This window comes from Taeniopygia guttata, chromosome 26 (genome assembly GCF_048771995.1).
Source record: "Taeniopygia guttata chromosome 26, bTaeGut7.mat, whole genome shotgun sequence".
Lineage (NCBI taxonomy): Eukaryota > Metazoa > Chordata > Aves > Passeriformes > Estrildidae > Taeniopygia > Taeniopygia guttata.
In genome coordinates this window covers 3681135-3706256 of record NC_133051.1, presented here as the reverse complement: position 1 = coordinate 3706256, position 25122 = coordinate 3681135, and the positions used below count along the sequence as shown (strand labels likewise).

The following is a 25122-nucleotide window of genomic DNA, read 5'->3' as shown; positions in this document are numbered from 1 at the left end:
GGTGCAGATGGGGGTCAGGAGAGTCTCCTTGCCTCAAGTCTGAGGTACTGCTCCTTGCAGTATTTGGATAAACCAGCCACACTTCTGGGAAGTGATTTATGTAAGATGAGCTTTGCAGGTGCCTGGTGCACATCCATCCGGAGGTCCCTGGAGGGACTGGGTGATTCAACTTCATCAGTGAGACCGAGCCCCCAGACCCATTTTCCCTATACTGCCCGGCCCGGAGAGGGGACTTGGGGGGTGACCATATTCCCCCAAACTTCTCCTAGAACCATAAAGAGTGTCTGGTCCAATCTCAGCAGCAGTTCGGGGCCACCATTCTTCCACACGCCTTGTGGGGACAGACCGTTCCCCTGCCCCAGGGACACAGCCCCTGCCCGGCCCGGGCAGTGCAGTTCGGAGGATGAAGAGTGCTTTCGGGGTCTCACCCCCCGCCCTCTCCAGCAGTGATTTGGGGTGCCGCAGTGCCAGCCAGAGCCCGGGTGAGCACTAGAGCTCCTTGGGGCCGCTCGGGTCTGACCTGGGGTCCCGACGCCGTCCTGGGGCGCAGTCCCGGACAGCGCTGCCCGTGCTGGGGACGGGCCGGGTACTCGCCCACCCCAGCTCAGGCTCTGCCTCCGCCCTCCTCTGCCCGTCCCGATCCTCTGCTCACACCCCACCTCAAAAACCGGTCTTAGCGTTAAATGCGGGTCCCGACTGGTGGCGGCAGCGCTGGGGCTGGGACCGGCTCCGCCGCTCCCCGCTGCCGCCTGTCCCCGCTCCGCCCGGTCCCGCCGCCTCCGCCCGGCCCCCGCACCCCCTCCCGGTGCCGGCGGGCCCCGAATCGGGTCAGTCGCTCTTTAAAGGCTGGAAGGCGGCACCATGTGATGTTTCGGCTCCGGCGGGGAGGGGGCAGCGCCAGCGGGAGCCGAGCGGTGTCGGGCACCGGGGACCGAGCGCAGCCCCGGCCGCGGCCAGCCCGGTCCCCGGCGGCCGCAGGGTCCCCCCGGCCGCCCCCAGCATGAGCCCCGCCTCACCCTGCCAGGAGACAGCGTTGGTTATCCGGGGGTGAGGGCACCCCCAAACAAGCCCTGGGTTTGCAGGACAAGGTAAGAGGGGCCGGGCGGCGGCTGCCGGGGCTCGGGACTCGGGCGGCTGCAAGAAGCAGCGCAGAGCAGGGAGGGGATCTAGCGAGGGGACAGAGGGAGCCCCGAAAGGCTCCGACAAGGGGCCCGGGGTGGCCCGAGGGGCGGGGGGACTCCGCCGCGCTCCCAGGACTGACCGGCGGCTCCCGCTCCTTCTTCAGCGCCGGGAGCGGTCGCGCTGCGGGACGGAGATGGGTGCGGGACGGAGGTGGGTGCGGGACGGAGGTGGGTGCGGGACGGAGGTGGGTGCGGGACGGAGGTGGGTGCGGGACGGAGGTGGGTGCGGGATGAGCTCGGGGGGGGGGCGGGGGGACCCGGAGCCCCGGGGGACCGCACAGACGGGAGAGGGGCTTTTCCCACCCCCTCGCACAGGCTTCGTCTTGCTCGCAGCTCAGTCAGCGATGCCACTCTCTCATCACCTCCCTGTGCGTTTGCAGGTGATAAAGGAACCCTACGGGCACAAGGAGGACCAGAGCATCATGGCACACCCCATCTCAGCCTTCCAGGCTGCTTACATCTCCATCGAGGTGCTCATCGCTTTGGTGTCCGTGCCGGGCAATATCCTGGTCATCTGGGCTGTGAAGATGAACCAGGCATTGCGGGATGCCACCTTCTGCTTCATCGTCTCGCTAGCGGTGGCCGACGTGGCCGTGGGGGCTCTGGTCATCCCTCTAGCCATCATCATCAACATTGGACCCCAGACGGAGTTTTACACCTGCCTCATGGTGGCCTGTCCCGTCCTCATCCTCACCGAGAGCTCCATCCTGGCGCTTCTGGCCATTGCTGTGGATCGGTACCTGCGGGTGAAGATCCCTGTCAGGTAGGAAAAGGCACCAGAACCAGCTCTGCTGTGGAGGTTAAGAGGGAGTGAGAAAACCTCAAATTCTTGGAGAAACACTGGGAGAAAGGATTTTCCTCCATGCTGCCATCCCAGACACATCTGGCTGCAGCAGCAGTCAGGGGGGTGTGGAGGTGGATGTTCTGGAGCCTCCAGCAGCTTCTTTTGGGGGCTCAGGGGGTGCTGGGTGTGCAGGCAGAGATCACATTGTGGCAGCTAGCTGGCAGTGAGGGACAGCCACGGGATGCCCGTGGCCAGGACAAAGTGTGTCCCCACACATGGGACAGCCCCAGCCGGGTGCTCCAGGAGGAAAGCGGATGACAGGTTTGCCTTTCACCCCAGCTTTCCCCTTGCCATGGGGAGCAGGGGGGTGGCTTGCTGTGGGACACAGCTTTGGCAGTTTGAGGAAGCAGAGGTGACAGCATGGCACGTTTCATGGGGCAACCTCACCCAGGAGAGATCCCTGCTATGAGGTGCCCTGCAAATAACTCCTTTCCCCTTTTTGCCCCTTCTGTATCTGTTGCCATTCCAAGCCCAGAGCAAGTCCCTCCTGGCGCAAAGGAGGGAGACACCTTATTTGAGCACTTTATTCGAACTGTGCCGCTCCAGGAGGAGATAGTTAACTCTTTATGCCCCGCTCCCTTCCATCGGGGCTCTGCTGGGCTGGGGAAGCATTTCTGGGGTGCCACGGTGGGACCGAGGGCTGTGAGCGGGGCTAGAAGGGGCCGTGACACCCAACCTCGGTGCCTCCGAGCAGAGCCAGGCTCAGCCCCTTGCTGTGAGTCCCCCTCACTCTGTGGGGATGCTTTTGCCAGCCTCATCAGCCCTGCAAGGCTCCAGAGGTGAGAGCATTGCTGGAGAACAGCCCAGCCCAGCTGAGCACCCGTGTCACCCCATTACCCCTTTGCAGTTGAAACAGTTCGCAGGAGGGGTCCCAGACCCTTCATCAGCACAAACACCCCAGAAAGGCACCAACCCCCTTGTGCTGGTGCTGCCCAGACCCCAATAGGTGTAGGACCCTTCCTGGGGCCGGAATTGCCTTCCCATACAGGGAGACAGGGACAGGAGGCACCCCAGGTGCTGGGGACCACCTGACTGCTCTAGAGTGCTCGGTGTTCCCAGATCCATGGGATCAGGCCAGAGATGGGTTCTTTCCGGCTTTTCCCACAGGCACCTCCAGCAGAGGCTGCTTGCAGAAGGAGTGTAAGACAGAGCAGGGGGCACAGGATAAATCCACATTCCCTGCCCACCCCCTCCCTGCCACACATGATTTTCACAGACTGTTCCTGACTTCCTCCCTAGGTGTGATTTTCCCAATCACTGTCTCCCAGCCCGCCACTGTCACCAGAGTGATTCCTACTGCTCTCAGAGCTTTTTTGGGCTTCACACATCCCCTGCCTGTGGGGAAGGCTCTGGTGTGGGAGTTCTGCAACTCCACAGGAGCAGCACAGCCTGTCAGACATTTTCCTAACAAACCAGTCCATTTTTAACTCCTTGTCTGCCTCTGAGCATCAGATGGGCCTTTCAGGGGACATTCCTGCCCTGATCCCAGGAGCTTTCCTGGGAGCAATACCAATATTAATATTATGCTGTACATAGTTTGGGTGGGTTTTTCTTATGTAATTTCCACCCTGAATTTTGTGATCCCATTGTGTGCCCAAGCACTCAGCAGCAGATTTTCTTCTGTCTTTTCAGAGCCTATTTTAATACTCAAGTATTAAAGTACTCAAGTATCTCAGAGGTCTTTCCCAAACTTAAAGATCCTACAACTTCATGAATTCCTGGCAGTTGTAACTTGTGGAGACTTTAGGAGAAGTAGTGCCCTGTATATAGCACACAGAACAGGAAACACGACTAAGGAATATTCCCTGGATCTGAAATGCCTCGAGTTTCTCCCAGTCTGTTGCAGGATGCTAAGGATGACAGTGACAGCATCTTTGCAGTGCTCATGACTCTTGTGGTGTCATTCCTGACTGTGACACTGAACCCAGCAATGGTGAACTGGCTGCTGAGAGCCTGGAGCACCTGGCAGGACTCAGGGGCCTGGGGAAACACGTGTGGCCACTGTGCCTGGGAGAGCTCTGGGAGAGCTCCAAGCATCCCTGGAGGGCTGCAGGCAATGCTGGCAGCCAGACCTGAGCAGAGATTTGCAGGCAGGTGGGGAGGAAGGTGGGTAATATCTGCCTCAGGCTCATCCCTAGGGCAGCCAGGACACTGAGCAGAGACATCCCTTCCAGAGAGGCATGGACAGTGTGCTCACTGCAGCCCATTCCTGTGCCAAGGGGATTCCTCAGACAAGCCTGGCACAGGGTGGATCCTCACCAGTGCGACCTGCATGAGGCTGAGGGGGTCTTGTGGGCATCCCCAGTATTCCAGCCCTGCCCCCAAGCCACAGGCAGCCCTGGCACTGCCGAGGCTCAGGGAGAGGGAAATGCATTTCACAGAATCACAGAATCCCTGAAAGGTTTGTGTGTGAAGAGACCTTACCCTGCCATGGGCTGGGACACCTTCTACTACCCCAGGCTGCTCCAAGCCCCTTCCAGCCTGGCCTTGGACTCTTTCAGGGATGGGGCAGCCACAGCTTCTCTGGAAAACCTGTGCCTTCCTCACAGGGAAGAATGGCAGGGAATGGGGAACATGCTGCATGGCAACCTGGTTCCAGCTCCAGGCTCCCCATGGACACCCTGGTCCTTAGACTGCGAGTTTGGAAACGTGGTGGCCCCAGGGGTGGGTTTCTCCTGGAAGAAATGGTACCCTGAGACATTTGGGGTGTCTCTACATGGCAGTGGGAGATGCAAAAGCAGCATCCAAGGCTCCATCGCTACAGTGGCCACTTCTCATGAACACAGAAGCGCAGAGGGACATGAGCCACTCCTGCAAGGTGGAGGCAGATTTTATCAGATGAAGAGGGGTCTTGCTTGGATTTGAGTTGGCACCTCCTGTTCTTCCTTCTTTACCCAGCATGGTCAAGGGACTGAGATATCTCACCAAACCCTCTCCATCTGCTCCAACCCCTGGGTATGATCCCTCCTGGCTGCTGGGCCCTGAGTGATGCTGCCTCCCCCACGAGAGGCCTTTCCTTGATTTTGGAGGGATGCAGGAGCATCACTTGTGCTGAGCAGGCTAGGGCAGAGGGTTCCCCACTTCCCAGCCCCCACAGGAACAGCTGGAAACCACCTAAAATAGATTTGCTGGTGGAAAACTCCCCCTCCCCTCTCACATCCTTCCTCCCTGCCCGACAGCCAGGCAGGACCCCCAGCCTGTGATCCCCCCCTATCCGGGCACAGCAGGGTCCCTCAGCCCAGTCCAAACTTCCCTCTCACAGCCGTGCTTGGGGAAAATGAAACAAGTTCAAAGGGAGGGGAAGCAGCCAGCTGGGGGTGTCTGGCAGGAACTGCCCCCTCGGTATCCTGGTGGAGGCAGGATGCTGGGCCAGACAGTGCTGGAGGGATGTTTTGGAGAGATGGTGCCAGAGGGATGTTTGGGGAGGATGGTCCTGGAGGGATTTTTTTGGGGGGATGCAGATTCTTCAGCACCAGCCTCTGCTGCCCTGGGGGCCCTGTCTCTGCTCTGTGTTTTTGGCCTTTTGGAAAGGGCCATAGCATAAGGAGCTGCTGTCCTTGGGATGTGCCAAACAACCCTTAGCTGGGGATTCCGAATGTGTGGATGCAGCCCAAGCCTATCTTGGAATGTCCTTGGGGGTCCTCACCTTGTGACCTCACCCCAAGCACTTTGAAACGTGCCAGGAAGGAAATATCTGCAGGAATCTGATGTTTACAGGAGCCCTCACGTTGGAGTCTCTCTGGCCACAGCCAGGACCTCCACCCTCTGTGCCTGGGCCTCAGCACTGAGGTATCCTCCTAGCCCTGCCCTTCCCACGCTGCAGCATCCCGAGGAGCATCTCACCAAGGAGAGCTGCCTTTGGTGTTGCTGAAGGTTTGGAATGCACAGCTGTGAGGCTGCAGAGCCATGGGAGGTAGATCAGAACGCTTGGAACTCTCTAGGGAATGAGGGGCAGGAGGCTGGAGCACAGCGGTGGGAGAGCCCAGGGTAAAAGCAGGGTCAGGGGATGTTTCTGTGGACAGTGCTGGCATTGTCTGGTGGCTCAGAGTGCCCTGTCTGGAATGAGATAAAGCAGCTCAGGGGTGGCAGAAACATCCCTCAGCCCTGGACTGCAGTGCCTGCAAGGCAGGAACTGAGGGGGATGTGCAGGGGACCTGTGAGCTCCTGGATGGGCACCGAGGGGGAAGGGGGAAGCTTCCCCCCTGGACTTCTCTTTTCCAGGCTCCTGCCTGAGCTCAGGCTCTTCCTGGGGTTGCAGCACTCTTTCCTCTTCTCTCCAGTCCTGCCAAGGGCCACAGGCATGGGGCCAGCTAGGACTAGGTCATGGTAAGCCTGGGAAGTCTTGATGCCCTCAGCCAGCTGGGTGCTGGAGCAGGACATATCTGAGGTGGCTTTTCCCCATTCCAGGTGTCCCAGAGAAGCTGTGGCTGCACCATCCCTGGAAGTGTCCAAGGACAAGTAGGACGGGCTTGGAGCAACCTGGGATAGTGAAAGGTGTCCCTGCCCATGAGTGGAATGAGATGGGCTTTGAGGTCTCTTCCAACCAAACCATTCCATGATTCCTTCACCAAGAGTTCATGGAGGGTCTAGGCAGGGGAGCTATGGGCACACGTAGTTAGTGCCAGGAAACATTCCTGTCCAGGCAGGCCAGTGAACAAGCCAAACCACAACTCTTCCAAGGCCTGTTTTACATTCAGAGGAATTTCAAAAGCATCCAGGTGACTCAGAGCTCTCACCCTGGAGCTCATCTATTTTCTTTCAACCTTCAATAGTCAGTGAAAATATGCCATCCATCCATACAGGCCCAGTCTCTGAGAAAGCACATTTCATTTCCAAGGAGAATACTTCCATTTTCCCTAATCTGGAGGAATTTCAGGGACTGGTAGGTCTTTGCAGCCACCTCTTTTGTTTCTTCCTCACTGCTCTCCTCCATGTATACTTTTAGGAAGTGCGAGTGATCTGTGGAGATCTTTATTCCATGGAACAGACAGCTCTGAACCAAGGATGGAGATTAAAATGCAGGAATTACAGTCCAGGGAGGTTTCTGCAGACTTGTGACTGTTTCCAAGCCGCAGTTTCCAGCACACTGCACCAGCTCAGCATGTGGGTGCTGCATCAGAGCCAGCATTTCCCACTGAGCTCTGCTCCAACCAGATCTGGCTGCACAGGCGAGTTGTGCCAGTGCAGCACCAGGAGATAATTCCAGTATCACCAAAATCCCTGAGCCCTTCAGATGGACAGGGATTTACCAGCAGGTTATGTTAGCTTGAGATCCTGGTAAAGACCTGGAAATACCCAGGTGAGCTGGTTTTCAGCCCTACTCTCTGCTCCACAGAATAATTTTCAGCTGTGAACAGGCTAAGTCAGGGATCAAAGCTATGAGGGCTCTTTCCTCAGCAAGGAGATGCTTGGATTAGGCTCACTGGGAGCTCACACAGCTGCTGCAGCAGCGCCATGAGATCTTCGCTGGCAGACGCAAAATCAGGTCACTGCCAAAAGCTCCAGACACGCCGTGTGGCTGCAGGGAGGCACGTGAGGCTGTCTGCAGCATTCCCAGCCCCTGGAGTGGCAGGAAAAATGCTGGGGCTTGGGGGTGGCAACTTGGGATGCAGTGAGGGGCTGAGTGTGGGATGCTCCATCCTCAGTAGGGCAGAGGGAAGGGGAGGAGGGCCCTGAATCCTGTGCAGGATGCTCAGAGCCTCATATTCAGAATTATTCCCAAATTCTCTGAATTAAAAGGGCAAGAGGAAATGAATGGCCTCAAGAGACACTTGTGGGCTTCCTGAGCAGCAGGACCCTGTCCCCTGCTGGTCCTTGTGTATCCCAGCAGGGCGAGGTGCGGTCCCTGTGCTGGGTAATCACTCTGACCCCGATAGCAGTGTCACATCTGTCCCTTAGCAGAGCTCACATCTGCCAGGGCTGTGCTGCAGGGCCATGAATGAAAACCTACTCCTTCCTGCTGCTGCGCCCCAAACCCCTGCTCTGGGAATGTTTTCATTGGGCTTTTAGACTGTTGCTATTGATGTTCAGGGTAAGGAATTGACCCTTGGCAATGTCTCATCAGTAAATCTGAGGGCATGTTCTCAGCAAGGGCACGTCTGCAGATGGGGAAACTGAGGCATTGAGCTGCACCTTGTCTGGCTCAGAGTGATCTCACAGGTGAAGGATAGAGGCTGGGAACAGGGAAAACGTGGAAGCTGAGATTTGCTGGGACAACATGGCCTCTCTGTTCCTGCACTGGAGTCCTGCCATGACTGTGCCCAGGGCTCTGGAGCCAGGCTCCTCCAGGATCTAGTCCCAGCCCTGCTGATCACTGCAGGAGTAATTCCGTGAAATTAAATTGCTTCTCTTTCACAGCCCAGGGTGCAGCACAGCGTGGGTTTGTAGCCATTTGTGGTATTAAAATAGACTGAATGTGTCTTCAATAGGCCAGGTTGGTGCAACTGTAGAACAGGACAAGGAGCAATGGGTTTTAACTGAATAAAAAAGAAATTTAGGTTCAATATTGGGAAGGAATTCTTCCCTGTCAGAGTGGCGAGGCCCTGGCACAGGGTGCCCAGAGAAGCTGTGGCTGCCCCATGCCTGGAAGTGTCCAAGGCCAGGTTGGATGTGGCTTGGAGCAACCTGGGCTAGTGGAAGGTGTCCCTGCCCATGGCAAGGGGTGGAATGGGATGAGCTTTAAGGTCTCTTCCCACCCAAACCACTCTGGGATTTTGTGATTCTATGGCTCCCTATGAACTCGTCCTACAGGGAGCAGACACCAAACCAGGTGGGGATATGTGGATGGAACCCAGCAAGGCTCTGACACCTCCATGGCCATGGTTCAGATGTGGTACCATCAATCCAAGAGGATCTCCTCTGCCAAGCTGGTGGGACACAGCCAGACTGTGTTCCCTCATCCCATGGCAGCAGAAAGGGTCCATGAGGTCCCCATTGAGCAGAAAGTGAGGAGCACCCACAGCCAGGACCACCCAGGCATGGTGGGACAGACAGCAGGTCCCTCACTGGAGCTGAGAGATGCTCCTGTGTCGGGGGTACAGACCTATGGATGAGCTGCAGGGCCCCAGAACTGCCTGGGAACACCCAGACACACTGCCACACTTGCAGGACATGGTTTTCCCTTTCCTGGAGTGACTGGGCTGTGTCCCAGGGCCCTGGGCTGGTGGCAGCGATGGTGATGTCCCTCTAGGCGGTGTGTCCAAGGGCCCTGTGCAGCTGCTGGCACAGAGACAAGGCAAACACCCAGGCAGGAGGCTCTGCCAAAGCAGAAGCTGCTGATTCAGCTGCCCTGGCCCCCGGCAGCCCAGCCCGGCCCTGCAGGCTGGGTGTTGGGCTGAGTCAGGCCCAGCTCACCATGCTCCGTGCTGAGCTGGCTCAGGGCAAGCAGGAGCTCTTTGATGGGGTCACAGGATACAGGAATGTGACTCCATCCAGGGGAGGTGCCATTATCACCTGACCTTTACCAAGACAGTCCCACCTCTGGTGTCACCTTCTCTCCAGGTCAGCCAGAGCAGGTGATAGAGCAGGAATAAGTGACTCACAGAGGGTGCAGAGAAGCTCAGACACCACACTGGGATGCAGGCTGGGGGTGCAGAGGGGCTCAGATGCTCCTCTTGACCTGGAGCCTTTCCCATTGACCGGCTCTGGCGTCTGGGCTGGTCGCTGTGTCCTTGCCCAACCCTTGGCACAGACATGTGGCCTCTGTCTTGCTCTTGTTGGATGTGTCCCATGTGGCCAACAGCCAAACCACCCTCTGCTCCTCTTACACCCCCAGGCCAATCACACCAGGGTTTTTTAGTCCATTCGTGCTGTCAGAATAAGTTTAACTGTGTCATAAAAGGGACAGATTGGCTTTGTTGACCAGGAAGGGAATTTTGGCCATGAGCTCAGGTGGGAGACAGCTGGGACAAAGCCCACCAGCCTCCACTTCCAAACTGGGGTCTGGAGGGACCCCTGTGAGGCCAGACCCAGTGAAATCTCCTGTCTGGCATACCTCAGAGCAGCTCGTACCAACCACCAGCGACTGTTGGCCGTGGGCATCTGCTCTGAGGGGACCTGTCTGGGTGGCCTGGGACAAGCAGGTCTGTGGGTCTCCAAGGCAGAACAGGCAGGGCTGGACAAAGGATCAGGGATGGGACAAGGGAGCTCCTGCATCCAAATGACTGTGTTTGAAATCAGCCTGACAGCAGGGAATGGCTCATCCAAGGAGTCACAGTGGTGCATTGGCAGGTCTGTGTCCTGGGGTGGAGGAAGTGGGGAGAGAAAGGTTATAGCAACACAAAGAAGGATGGGAAAAAGAGGAAATGTGTAGGAGGCACCACAGTGGAAGAACCTGGGAGATGAGTTTCATTGTGACACACACCGGAGTCATTTCAGACTGGACAGGGACTGATGGGCTGGAAGAAAATCCCTGTCTGGAAGATCAGGGAAAAGCCCTAAAGGATCTTGTCCACTTGGGTGTGAGGAAAGCCCAGACACAGCTCAGGGAGGGCTGTGGTCTCTGCAGACAGCAGGACATGGAGCATGGAGGGGATCATAGGAGCAAGAGACTCCTGGGAGGGATGATGACAGCTCGAGAGACTCATCCCCTTGGGGACAACAGCAGTGTCTCAGCCTGGGGAAATGACAGCCAGCACAGCTGAGCTGATAGGAACAGCATTAGATTATCCTGGAGACGAATGAATGATTTTTCACAGTGATGCTGCCAAAGCAGCAGGGATGGACACAGCAGCCGAGTCAGCAGAGCCCAGATCTGGAGCTGCCAGTGGGTTGGGAGTGTCCCAAGGGGGCTAGTCCTTTGGGGACACATTTCACCCAAGGTGACCTGAACTTTCAAGGCCATGGAATGGGAAAGGTGCTGTCCCAGAGGCTGCCTGGGCTCCTGGCAGGGAGTTCCTGCTCTGGAAGTGCAGCCACCCAGCTGCCAGGGCCAGCCCTGCATGGGGTGCCCAGTGGCAAGAAAAAACCGTCGATGCTCTCTAAGGCAGCCACAAAAGACCCACAGAGCCAGTGGGATGTCTAGCAATGAGCTGAGCACCCCAGCCATTCCAATAGCACCTCTGGCCCTGCATGGAGATGCCATTCCCAAGGGTGGCTGGATGGGTAGGGCAGGGGGAAGGGGAGACATCACTGGTGATGCCACCAGCATGAGAGGATGAAATAACCCTGAAAGACTGAGATCCTCCTCCTCACAGAGCTCTGTGGGCTGAGGGCTGGTGGGCAATGGGGACAAATAGGGGAGGAAGGGCTGCATTTGGTGATGTAGGGAAGAGCAGAGCAGGATCAGACACTGGAAAGATTTGGGGCATCTGGGTTTGCCCTTCTCTGCACTGTGGGACCCAACACCTCCCCTTTGCACCCTCACCCTCTCCCATTGTTCCCTCACCTCTTCCTTGCCTGGGCTTTGCCCCTGGCGCTGAGCAGGCAACTATGACCAGCAGCTGTCACCGTCTTGGGTGGTTTAGTTGGGTTTTTGTTAAGTACTGAAGCCTCTGATCATAAAAATGAGCTGGAGGAGGAGAAGGGATTTCTTCTCCAGCCTCCTTCCTTTGTGTCCCTCGCCAGCCTCCCTCTGTGCTGTCCCTGGCACCGGCTCTGGTCCTCTTGCACACAGATCAGGTACCAGCCATGCCCAGCAGGACTGTGACACAGAGGTGACATCCCTCTGTCCCACCCCCTGCCTGGGGTGGCAATATCACCTCTCCATAATTTCTCTAAGGAAGGCACAGGATGCTGGGACATTGCTGCCACAACTGTTTATCCACCTTCTCCAGGCCATTCCTCTCCCTGCAGCCAGAGATGGGGATGATTTTCTTTGGCCTCCTTCAAAGAAGGGAAGTGCCAGCTCCTGGCACCAGGGATGTTTTCTCGTTCAGATTGGTCCATCTTGGCAGATCACAGCTCCCCTCTGCTACTCAGTCTCCCCATCTGTTCACAGAGGGAGTGATGCTCTCTCTCTGACAACAGCGAGGGGCTGATGCTGAGAAATGCTGTCTCAGACATGCCAGAATTAGCACAGTCCTACAGATTAAATTATTGCTCTTTCTTTTCTGATCTGGTAACAACACTCAGTGCCTTTACCCGTGGAATACACAAATGAAACACCCATTTCTCTCGGTGTGAAGGCTCCATTCTCCACTGAGTGCCCTCGACTGGGAGAGCCAAGGGCTCAGCCTGGGTCCAGATGGACCTGGCAAAGCTTGAGCAGAGCCAGCATGGGTACAACTCAGATGGGTCTAATCTCAGGGAGCTCATTCCTCACATTCAGCACTGCTGGGACACAGGTTCTTTGTGGGCTCAAGGAGGTTTGTCTGCTCTGAGGAGCTGAAAGTGCTCCGATAGCAGAAGACCTGGAATCCCAGAATCCTGGAGATGCTGTGGTCAATTTTTTTTGGGGTTGGGGATGGAGCAGTCACCGACACCCCCTTTCTCCAGGGGATCATGGAATCCTAGAATGGTTTGGATTGAAAGGGTCCTTAAAGATCATCTCATTCCACCCCTGTGTGACCCATACATGAGGGGGTCTTGTGGGGATCCTCCACATTCCAGCCCTGCTCCCCACCCACAGGCAGCCCTGGTTCTGCTGAGGCTCGAGGAGAGGGAAATGCATTTCACAGAGTGCCAGAATCCCAGACAGGTTTGGGTGGGAAAGGACCTCAAAACTCACCCAGTCCCACCCCCTGCCATGACACCTTCCACTATCCCAGCTTGCTCCAAGTCCCATCCAGCCTCTGTCTTGAACTCTTAGAGGCATGGGGCAGCCACAATTTCTCTGGACAACCTGTGCCAGGGCCTCCCCACCCTCACAGGGAACAATTCTTTCCCAATATCCCATCTAACCCTGACGTCTGGCAGTGGGAAGCCATTCCCCTTGTCCTGTCCCTCCAGCCCTTGTCCCAGGTCCCTCTTCAGTTCTCTTGGGGCCCCTTCAGGCACTAGAAGGGGCTCTGAGGTCTCCCCAGAACCTTCTCTTCTCGAGGTGAACACCCCCAGCTCTCCCAGCCTGGCTCCAGAGCAGAGGGGCTCCAGCCCTTGGAGCATATCCATGACCTCCATCCTGCCTGGTCCGTGTGTCCCTCATCTCCATGGCCTGAGCCAGCCAAGCTGCCTTGGTAGCCTCAGGCTGTGTCTACCCATCGTTCCTTGCCTGGAATTAAGACCAGAGTAATTAGGAACATGCATAGGCTGTAATTTAGGCCCAGCTGAGGCATTTCACTGCAATACCTGATCTTGGGTCTCAGATCTCTCCACCATCCTGAGCTGCTTCCTCCCAGGGAAAAAGGCAGGGAACAAGGCCCCTCAATTTTCTTCCAAGGGAATAAATAATCTTCTAATCTCAATGAGAAAACAGAATGAAAATAAACTTCAGAGTTGCTTTGCATTTGCACTTTTTATTTGTTTTCCTGGTGACAGGTTCTCAGAGGTGGGGGAACATTTAATTGTGGTGTTAACTGGAGCCTTCACTTCCAAATTGGCATTTCATTTGACTGACTGAGATATGGATTCACTGTTCAGACTCATTCCAAGATAAACAACTCAATGGCTTTACACACATGTCCTCTGATTTTTACTTCTTCCATCTTCATAGTGTGTAGAGGGGGTAATCACACAGGTTTTACATCAGCTTTGTGGGGAGTTATGTTTGGACAGAAGTTGGAAGCCAACTGTAGCCCAAATTGGTACCTCCAAAATAATTTCCAGCAGTTGAAACTACATATAACCAAGTCATTAAAAAAAAAAAAAACCACACACACACACACAAAAAAAAAAAAACAACCCAAACTTAAATGAATCCAGCTGCTTTTGCATTTGAAATTGATCTTTTAATCAGGGGAAATATGCATTGGACAGAAGGTGCTGGACTGGTTGTTTTGGGTTACTGCGTCCTCTGAGGTTTAGAAACAGTAGATCTCATCAGCACTGCTAATTCTCTTCTAGGCACTGGGTGGAGAAAACAATCTCCCTCATTTTGGGAACCTCCAGCCAATTTTTCAGTCTTGAATGTCCTAGTCTTTGAACTGGGTTAAGTGCAAGAAAGGAAATGTTCCCTTTGCAGTGACAAATTGTTCTATGAGTATCCTAATCCAATAACAAGTTGCAGCCTAAGGAACTGAGGAGTTTAGTTGTTGACTGCAAAATCAGGAGTCAGGTTAGCAAGAGAAGTGTAAACCCCAAAAAATTAAAAGGCAGCCAATACCAATATCTTGTACCAACTGTAATTTAGGATATCTCTTTTTTTCTGATGAGTCCTTCTGCATTGGAGAGATGAAGACCCACCTCAGCCCGGCTCTGAGTCTTTCTTGGTGCTTCTTAATCAAGATTCTATCTCCAGTTTCCTGCCTCCCATTTTTCTGGGGAGCAGATCTTAATGTCCTGTTGAATGCAAATACAACAGCAGCAGCTCTCAGGACCCCCCTCATTTCCCTTCTCCTTGGGGTCCCTGATCTGCTCCTACCTTGTGATGTTTTCCAGACTGCCCTGGCTGGGGCCCTGCCCTGGAGACCCAGCTGGCCTTTGCGTAGCAAGGTGCTGGTGACAGGCAGGGAAGGGTGGTGGCACCGGGCACTTCCTCAGCTGGCACCTCCCTCCCAGCACAGCCCTTTTGCCTCTGCAGCTCAGTGTTTGGTGGGGTGGACTCTGAGCCACAGAGGCTCTGGAGCCCAGTCATATCAGGTACTTTATATCTGCTGTCCCATTTCCATTTCTCAGAGCCACACTTGTCACATTTGGCATTTAAAGTGGGTTTTAGAGCTGCTTTATTTCTTCGTCCTCCCCTCTTCCCCCTCCCTCCTAAGACTTTCAAAGTCCTCATTTCAAAGAGGTTCCTTTGCATAGAGAACCAAAATATGCAATGCATAGAAAAATCAAGTGCAATACAAGCAATAATTAAAAACCTACTGCTTTTATCCAGCCAAGCCCTGGATTTGCACCGAAGATTGGCAAAAGCTGCCTTTTATCCCTTCTCCTTTGTTCCCAGGGAATACCTCACCCTCACTTACCCAGTCACACAGATACTCTGCTGAATTGGGCCTGGACAATCAGCTCCTGGCTAATACCTATGGCAGGGGCAGGGCTGTTGTGTGGCACCCCTGGAGGTGGCCAAGTCCACAGGATGGTGGCCCAGCATGGCAAGGGAAGATGACCTGAGAGTCCTGGCCAAGCAGCACTGAGAGAGAAACACCTCCAGCACTGTCACAGAGTCATGGAATGGTTTAGGTGGGAAGGAAGCTCATCCTGTTCCATCCCCTGCCGTGGGCAGGGATACCTCCCCTAGACCAGGTTGCTCTAAGATCCACCCAGCCTGGCCAGAGAGGGATGCACGTGGAGATGAGTGGCTCCACCTGAAACTGTCTTCTGCTGGAGGTGGGGTTGCTCACACAGCATAGAGGGCTCATCCCTGTGATGCACTTTTGTGGGAGCCACCCTCCAAGCGATGCTCACACAGAAAATCCCTATTTTTGACAACAAAGCTGTTTAGACACTAAAAATGTCCAGGAAATATATTGCACAGGGGCAGCACCAGGACAAGTCCATGGTGCTCATCACACTGTCCTGCAGCTTTCACAATCTCACCCCCATCTCTTGTGGACCAACCTGTCCTTCTCTGTGTGTCCTAATTCCCAAAGTCCTGGGTCTATAAATGGATCTCTGCTTCTTCTTCTTCTTCTTCTTTTTTTTTTTTTTTTTTTTAAAGCACCATTTCTCGCAGTTTGCTTTGCTGAAAGTGTTGTTGCCTGAAAGCAGCAGCCAAAAGACAAGAACATCACATTTTTTCAGGGAACATCACCAGTTCTGAGATTCTGCAGCTCGTTTCATGATTTTGCAGCCATTGCCAATAGTGTTAAATCACTTCCCTCCTGCCTACTTCATGGTCCTGGAGGAAGAAGACAGAGGTTCAGGAGAAATCAGGGGTCCTGGAAGGCCCTGACTACACATGGTAGAGCTGGGAGGGAGTCCCAGAGCTGCCTGGGGGCAAAACTATTACTCAGTGGGACCTGTGCCCCACTGACCAGGGCCATTGGGTGCACCCTCACACTGTCACACAGCAGCAGGAGGGTGACATGTCCAGAGCAGGGCCACCCACTCAGCACCCTTGGATGGACTTGGTGCTGCCCATGGCATCAGGGGTCTCACGGCTTCTTTTGGGACATGAAGGGTCTGTCTGAGGTTTGGAGGGTAGTGCTCACACATAGACACAAACTGAATTGTTATCTCCCTCTGGCATTGGATGGCCTGGGCATCCCAGCTCCCTGCTTAACCTCCACAAACACATTTGGGATGAGGGGCTGAGCACAGGGCGAGTGGTCCTTGCTGAGAATCTGCTTGTGCAGTGACAGAGTCCATATCAGGGTGCAGCCTCAGGCTGAAAACCAAGCTCAGTTTGGAAACAAGACTAGTTTTCTGAGCAGAAAGGATTGTTACTGGCTGTTGGGGTGAGGGTGCTGCTGGAGGATGTAGGAAAATCCTCTCTGAGCAGAGTGGGTGACTTACACTCCTTCACTTTCCTTGGACAGCAGCCGCATCTCCTCCACACCAGGGCAGAACTTGAAGGAAGGATGCTTCAGTGTAAGGTCCCTGTGCTTTCCATCTTCCCTCCCAGAGATTTCCAGCCCTCCCGTTCTCCCCCTTCCCCTGCAGCATCAGGGGAGCTGTTGGTACTGGTCCGTGGTGGAACCACTGTGGTTCCTCACCCCCCCACCTCTGAGCTGAGGACAGCTGGGCAAGTGATCTGAACGAAGCTCTGCAGTTACTGGAAGCCTGTGGTTTGTTCCCAAAGGCTGTGACTCATTGCCAGAGCTGGGGCAGAGGGAGACATGGATCCAGCTCCAGCGGGGCTGGGAGCAGTCCCAGGATGGGGTGTGGGGAGCTCAGCCAGCCTGGTGGGATGCTGTGGCTGCTCCCAGGGACCAGAGGTGTGATAGGATAAATCTCCTTGGCTCTGCAGGAAAAGACATCATCCTGTCACTGGAACCTGAAATATGGCAGGTGTAGCTCAGAACCAGCTGGGCGCTGCGGGGTGTGTGGGGATATGAGGCTCTGGGTGATGTGCACACAGGAGGTGCCAAGCTCAGGGTGGGCTGATCTCTGGGGAGTGCTGTGCTTTGAGGCTTGGTCCTACTGAGACTGGTGGCATCAGGGGAGTGGCAGAACTGGGGGGCCGCAGCCAGGCTCTGTGTTGGTACAGGCACTGCTGGAGCTGGGGGGGGTCACCTTTTCCCACGCCTGTAACCACCATCTGGATGGACATCCCCAATGGACCCTCATTTTGGTACTGCCAGTCTGGGCCAAAGATAACCTGGCATGGCCAGGCTGCCCCATGGAGGCATCATTCCCACTTCCAACCATTTCAGCACAGAAAGCTCTTTTCTACCTTATTTCCTCAGCTTCTTGTGGGGATGTTTGTGTCCCTGTGGCTGCTTTTGGATGTGCCCACATCCCTCTGCAGACCTCAAGAATTCCAGGATGCCTCCACAATCCTGAGAGATGTGGCAGGGCAGGCTGAACCCACATCAAGGCTGAACCCACAACAAGGCAGCAGCATTTCCCCAGTCCCTGTTTGGAGCCCAGGACATCTACAAATGCTCCAGGTCTCTCCACAACCTTCTCTGACAAAGCTCAAAGCATGAAATCCCATTTTTGTGTTGTTCCTTTGCCATTTGCTGGAGCTGTGACCAGCTCCATCTTCTCCCACCACTGAATGGAGCCCTCACCAAAGCCCTGGGGACTCCACGTTTCAGTGTGTGGGGACCAGTCAATTTTGGCAGCATGAATTTGTTCTCCTCAGCCTCATAATCATCCTCACCAACATCCATTAGAGAATTACTGGCTATTAGAGGTGATTGCAAACATCCAGAGGTCTTGCCAGACACTTTGCCTGGCCGCAGTTGTTTGTGCTTTGCAGGCACTCATTGCAGAATGATTCCTACACAGAGTCACTTTCTGGGATGGTAAAGCCAAGCCCTGGACATGGATGGACCAGGATGGCCGGCAGTGTGACGCACATATCCACCCCTTCTCATGCTTTTGGGGTTTCTCCTGGTGGCTTTGGGGGAGGTTTGCATCAAGGAGCCTCCTGGTGTGGAGCCATCTCCCCGTGCTGCAGTGGAGGAGACTCAAAGTTTCAGGAGCAGAGATCCTCAAAGAAGATACTTCTCATGCCCAGGTGCTCTCTGGGGAGGCAGGAGTGGCTGCAGCTCCAGGTCACCATGTGTGGGCCGAGCTGACAGTTTAGGAAGGGGCCAGCTGCTCCTGGAGCTGGGCCAAGCAGGAAAGACACCATACAGTGAGAAAATCCTTCCTGTCTCTCAGTGGGGTGGTCCTAGCTGGGCTTGGGTGCTCCGCAGGGCCGAGTAACAGCCAAGAGTGCTCCAGTGACAGCCATGACCTCTGGAATCACAGCTCAGAGCACACAGGGGCAGAGGTATGGGTGGGAGGACCCAGCAACCGTGGGGAACATCCATCCCTAGACTCCTTCTCACCTTTGGACCTCTTATGGCCTCTTCTTGCAGCACATGGCCCAGGGAGCACCAGGTACCCATGGCACCCTGGGCTGTCCCAGTGCCAGCTCCAGACTGGGGGAGCTGATGGTAACGGGAGCAGGGCAGCCCTTACCTGGGCTCAGTGGTTGCCAGAGAGGTTCCAGGTGGAGGTTTGGGATGCAGCCCCACCCGTGTGAGTGGTAGGTAAAAGGTGCCTGTTGCCATTGGTGCCTCTCCTGCCCTGGGAACTTTCCAAAAGCGACACTTCTAGGAAAGCAACCATTATCCTCATCCAACTGTCCCTCACCCCGAGCAGAAGGCATGGGTGAGGTACCAGGAAGAGATTTTCCTCCTCAGCTCCTTTTAAATCAGGTCCCCAAGGCACAGTTTAAGGCCAGGATTCTGTGTCCCGACCACCTGGCCCATCCCCTCCCACCACGTTTCCCACTCCCTCTTGTCCCAGGGATCTGCTGGCACTTCTCAAGTTTCTCCCACAGCTCAAATTTCTTGCAGACCAGCCAGCCAGGGGTGCTGGGAAGGGACACACATAGGACCCTCCAGGTCCCTTTGGAGCACTGGGAAGTGGCTCTGTGGTAGGATGAAGGTGTCAGGCTGGAAATGCTGTGCTGATGGAGACTGCTGGGCTACTTTGGTACAGGACAGGAGCACCAACAAATGCCAATGTCCTTGCTGGATGTGCTCTCCTGGCTTGCCTGAAAGACCAGACCATTTTTTTATGCCTTTACTTGCCAGCTGGGTTTTGACAAGCAATCAGTCTGGGATTTGGGAATCAGGACAGTCCCTCGTGTATCCTAAGGGGATGCTGATAGGACCAGTCTCTCCATTCCAAGCATTTGTAGGAACAAGCTGTAATGTCCACCCAAATACCAGCTTTGACCGATATTGGTTGACCTCTATCCCTCCCAAGGCTACCACTCACATGGTGACACACCCACTTGTGGCCACAAACCCACATTTGCAACCATTCTGTGATTCTGAAAAAGGAACCAACCTTTCACTTCCAGGATCACAGGTGACAAAGGCTCTACGATCAGAGTTCCTTCTGCAGCACTTCCTACTTGTGTGGGTACCCAGGGACGCCCTTGTCCCAGCCCTGAGCTGTGGCTGACCTCACCCTTGCAGAACCCAGACACGACTTTGCATCTCTCAGGTTCTCATTTCAGAGCAGCTTTGAACACCAACAATCTGTGTTTTCCCACCCAGCAACCTCCAAGACACTGAAAGATCTGAAGGGAAGATACAGCCAGGAGAAAGGAGCAGGAATTCAAATCCTCTGAGATCAAAGCACTTTTGTCTAGAGACTTTCAATTAGATCAGGACATGGTCTGGCTGCTTTTACTTGCTGTGTTCATAATGCAGATGAGCTTCATGTCAGCTTGGCCTCCTTTGTCCCTGCCACATTGGCTCCAGCTTCTTTTCATTAGTAATGGTCTGTCTTCATTAGTGAATTAATTCCCCAGGAATTGCTCTGCAATAAACTCTCCAGAGCAAAGACCAGCAAAGCCACATCTTGGCACAGGCTGGACAACAGCAAGTGTTTTGTGGATAGAAAAACTAATCACAGAACTGCTAAAAATCTCCACATTTTATTCAAACCAGGCCTAGAGTCTTTGAAGCTTTTTCAAACAAAACAAGGGATATTTGATGAGTATTGGATTTGGATTGACCTCTGGGCTGGGATCTTGGGAATGAACCCTCATCTCTCTCTTAGGGACAGACCCCAAGGCAAAGGTGAAATCCATGAAAGCAATGAATGCTCTGTTCTCCAGGTGCTTTCAGACATGCCCTAATATCTGAAATGGTCACAGGGCCTTCGCCCACCCAGGACTGGGCAGCTCCAGAGCAGGGCCTGGGCTGAGCTGGACTCCCTGGGCTGCAGCAGAGAGGGTTGCAGAGGTCTGGACACATCAAGATGTGGCAGAATAAGTTAACTTTAGTCTGGGAATGAAGACCAAAGGGAAGGGAGTGTGGTAGGTGTCTTCAGAGTGATGGCCAGGGCTCCATTACAAAGCTCTGGATGAACATGACAAGGGGGAATGGTTTCCCACTTGGAGGTCAGGGTTAGGTGGGATATTGGGAAGGAATTGTTCCCTGTGAGGGTGGTGAGGCCCTGGCACAGGTTGCCCAGAGAAGCTGTGGCTGCCCCATGCCTGGAAGTGTCCAAGGCCAGGCTGGACAGGGCTTGGAGCACCCTGGGATAGTGGAAGGTGTCCCGGACCATGGCAGAGGTGGAAGGAGATGGGATTTAGATCCCTTCCCTGCTGAACCATTCTAGGATCCTATGATCTTCATGAGAAAAAAGGCCTCAATATCTGCTCCATCCTCATCCTCTCCTGGAGACAGCATCTTGCCCTGGAGAGCTGTTCCCTGTCTCCCTGTCAGCTCTGTCCAGCCCCTGGGGACAATTTGTCAGCCTCCGCCTCCATCCATCACCTATTCCCTTCTCCTGGGGAGAAAACAGCTCTATCAATAATTGCCATTTTTCCTCTTGGTGTTATCTTCCAAACCCTCAAAGGCAATTTTGTTCCACACCACAGTTCCTGCCCATTCCATCTCATGATGAGTCTGGATGGTCGTTGGTCCTTTCTCCTAGACTTTGCATCCAGGAGGGCTTGGGTCAATGCCCATCTCTGTGGGGAAGGAATGGTGAAAAACCACCACTCAGGGAGAGCCAGAGGAACATCTACCAATTATAGTCAGGCCCAAACCCCCACGGGCAGAGGAAACAAACTCAAAGTGGATGAGGATGGGGGTGATGATTACCATGGATGTTTTAGTCACAGCTGTTAATAAAAATAACAGCAGTAATAAAATTGCAATGATGCTGGTAATTGCTCTGGTGCTGATGAGAATAATAAGATTATTTATTAACTATGAGCCATTATCAGCATTTTCTAATACTTCCGCCTCCCAGACTATCCCAAACTCCAGCCCTATCATATTAATACAAAATGAGACAAATGAAAAAATATATTCTTTATGGCATAATCAAGAATAATGCTGGGAACAGCAAGGTCTATCCCTGTCCCTCTGCTAACTGTCCTCCCACCATGTGGCAGGGGTTGAAAATTAGGCAGGATCTTGCATTTCCTCCCTTTACAGAATCACAGAATCAATTAGGTTGGAAAAGGCCTCTGAGACCATAAATTCCAACCTGTAACCTATCCCCACCTTGTCATCCAGCCCAGAGCACTGAGGGTCACATCTAGGCATTCCTTGGACACCTACAAGGAAAATAAAATGTAAAAGGAATTAAGTTGGACTTGTGGCCTTTGGACCAGCTGATCCCCATTAGAGCTCCGTAAGAGCTCCAGTGGATGGATGAACCTGGTGGGCTGGAGGGAGGAGGAACTTGGAGCAATTTAATAGCTTCTGTCATTCTCCATGTGGGGTGATGGAGACAGTGGACACAGGTCCCTGGGAGCACATTTCCTGCAGCTGCCTCTGCCCTTGGCTTGGTGCTTGAAGAAGAAAATGTGGCTTTTTTCTATGTGTTTTTTGGTTCACCCACTTTTCTATGACCATGTCACACACAGGCTGGAGGAGAATGTCCACGTTTCCCCTGGCTGCTTCTGCAGGTGCACCCTCAAACCTTATGGGGCAAAGCAGAGGCAGGAGCAGGGAGAGCCAGGTCCTGTTCCCAGACAGTGTCAGACCAGTCACTGCAGCAAGGGGTAAAGATGGATATGGACCATGGCAGAGAGACAGTCATGCAGGAAGGAGGGGTGGATATGGACCATGGAGAGAGATGGGTGTGCAGTGAGGAAAGATGGACCCTGTGTCTGGGTGGTGGCTGCAAGCCCTGGGATTGTGTTTGGGGACTGTGGTGACACCACTGCTGCTCAGCAGCTTTGTCGGTTGGGCAATGGCTCCCACACAGCTCTGCAGGTCAGGGAGCACCAGAGTGGGAGCACGTCCAGCAAAATCAGTAGAAGACCCCAGAAATCCCCAGGAGTGAGAAATGGACACAGCTTGCAGAGGTTGCAAAGAGGGAAGGAGCTGGGGCAGGGGGATGGTGCTGCTTGCTATTTCTGGTGTCACCCCCCAAGCTGTTCAAGCCTGGGGAGGTGGCAGTGGATAGTCAGAGCTGGAGGGCACATCAGCCCCCCTCAAAGGACCTGCAACCAGATGTGGGGTGCAGGGGTCAGCACACAGCCTCACGGGAGTCTCTGGCATCGCTCTGCCACCCCCTGCTCCCTTGGACCCTCCTCGCCATTCCCTTCACTTCAGCCCCAGTGCTGGTTCTTTCCCACCACCCCTTGCCCTCCCTGTGCCCCAGTTCTCTCTGCCCTGTGCCTTTCTCAGGGTCTCCTGCCCTCTCTCCTCCCCACAAGGAATAAATCACCCTCCAAAGCCAGCCTTGGCTCTCAGAGGAAACAGCTGCCCACACTGTCACCTCTTTCCCACGGGACCTGGCTGCCACCAGGATGTTGTGAAGCTTTTCCCAGAGCACAGGAGGTTCATTCAGGAAAGCTGTTGGGGACCGATGGCTCTGGACCCTCTGGACTCACAGGGATGATGTCCTCTCCTCCAGCCTTTGCCACTCCAAGTTCCCACCTTTATGCCTTGCCCATGAGAGAGGTCTTGAGAAGGGACAGTGGGTTTGGGTTCTTGGCTGTATAAAAAAGGCCCAAAATCATCAATTCCATCACAGGTAAAGGCTGCAGATCTGCAGTAGGGAGCTCTGAGCAGCAGGATTGGGAAACCAGGTTTGCCAGCCACCTCCACATGGTCCCCATGGTTGAGTTAACACCAGCAGCACTGAGAGACCCAGCAAACAATGAGGAAAACATTATTTATTCAATCCCCTTTGGTGGAAAGCAATAATTCTTGGGCTGATAATCTTCTCAGTCTCCAAAGAAAAGCTTTCTGGAGAGCCAGGGGAAAAATCAATCTAGCAGACCGCACTTCCCGCTTGCAGAGCTCCGGAGAGATGAGCCCAACCTTGGTGGCTCCCCAGGGGCATCAGGGAGGCAGCAGAGCCTAGCCAGAACACTGCTCTCCTCCTCCTCCTCCTCCTCCCTCCCCTGGCATCAGCCCATCAAGAAAGAGGGTTTCATCAATCCAAGTACATTAGGAGAGGAACAGGCTGTGCCCAAAGTTTCCCCAGGGGTCCATTAGCACCCGCAGATCCTTCCTCCACCCCAGTGCATCCCAGGGGATGCTTTTGCTGGCAATTTCCTCCCCAGGCACAGGGCAATTATCTGGGACAGTGAGCTGGCAGGGTTGGTGCATGGCGGGAGGAGAGGGCGACCTGCTGCTCTGGGTGCAGGTGCTTGGATGGGAGCTGGACTCTAGAGCATATGAACTCCCTCCAAGTCATGAGGGTTGGACACTCAGGCACATTCCAGGCGCTAATGCATTCCTTGGCTTGGCAATCCCAGAGCACATGGATTGTGTATGGGGTCTCTGCCATCTCAGGACACAGGCAGGAAAACCAGTCTATGAACACAATTTTCAGAACAGGGGAGGGAAGGAGGAAGGCAGTGCCACTCCACCATTGCCGCTCCACCTGGAGCTACACAACCCCTGACAGAGCATCCTACCCATGTCTAACTCCTTCCTGTGGCTGTTGTCTCTCCCACAGGTACAAGAGCATGGTGACACCACGGCGGGCAGCCGTGGCCATCGCCTGCTGTTGGATAGTCTCTTTTCTGGTGGGACTTACCCCCATGTTTGGGTGGAACAACCTCAACAAGATGCAAAGGACTCAGGAGCTGAACAGCAGCTACACGGAGTTTGTCATCACATGCCAGTTTGAGACAGTCATTAGCATGGAGTACATGGTGTACTTCAACTTCTTCGTCTGGGTCCTGCCTCCCCTGCTGCTGATGCTGCTCATCTACCTGGAGGTCTTCAACCTTATCCGCAAGCAGCTCAACAAGAAGGTGTCCTCCAGCTCCAACGACCCCCAGAAGTACTACGGCAAGGAGCTGAAGATCGCCAAGTCTTTGGCGCTGGTCCTCTTCCTGTTTGCGCTCAGCTGGCTGCCTCTGCACGTCCTCAACTGCATCACCCTGTTCTGCCCATCCTGCCAGACCCCGCACATCCTCACCTACATCGCCATCTTCCTCACCCACGGCAACTCGGCCATGAACCCCATCGTCTACGCCTTCCGCATCAAGAAGTTCCGGACAGCCTTCCTGCAGATCTGGAACCAGTACTTCTGCTGCAAAACCAACAAAAATGCCACCAGCACCACCACAGCTGAGACAGGCAACTAGGAACTGGGAGGTGGCAGAGAGGGGCACCTGTGCCCACCCAGTCCCCACCCGGACACCGTTCCTGCTGTCGCGGGAAGGGGTAGCAAGGACCTGATGGGTCGTCAGTTCAGCAGCCTCCTGCAGTCCTACAACCACCCCAGGGGGTTATTTATCCATGAGCATTTTACTGTTTGGATATTGTAGCCTGCACTGTTCCTTTCTGGTTTAGGATTTTTTTTCTTCCTGATTGTTTTTGTTTTTTATTTTTAAGCATTGCCAAGTATTTAAGGAGAAATTGTACAGACAAATGCGCAGTTTATCTTCATGCAAATAAAGTGATCCAAACCACCCAGGAGGTGCCCTGCCATTGATGGAGACCCTCATCTCCATGGTGT

General features: G+C 54.3%; 1 protein-coding gene across 1 annotated transcript; it reads left to right on the top strand.

Moving 5' to 3' along the window:
- The first annotated feature begins 732 nt into the window (after nucleotides 1-732).
- LOC100222054 (adenosine receptor A1) lies at nucleotides 733-25077 on the top strand. Its single transcript, XM_002198424.7, has 3 exons — nucleotides 733-1088; nucleotides 1562-1944; nucleotides 24112-25077. Exons 2-3 carry the CDS (start codon nucleotides 1604-1606, stop codon nucleotides 24746-24748), a joined length of 978 nt encoding a protein of 325 aa, XP_002198460.1. The 5' UTR covers nucleotides 733-1088; nucleotides 1562-1603; the 3' UTR covers nucleotides 24749-25077.
- Nucleotides 25078-25122: the final 45 nt, after the last annotated feature.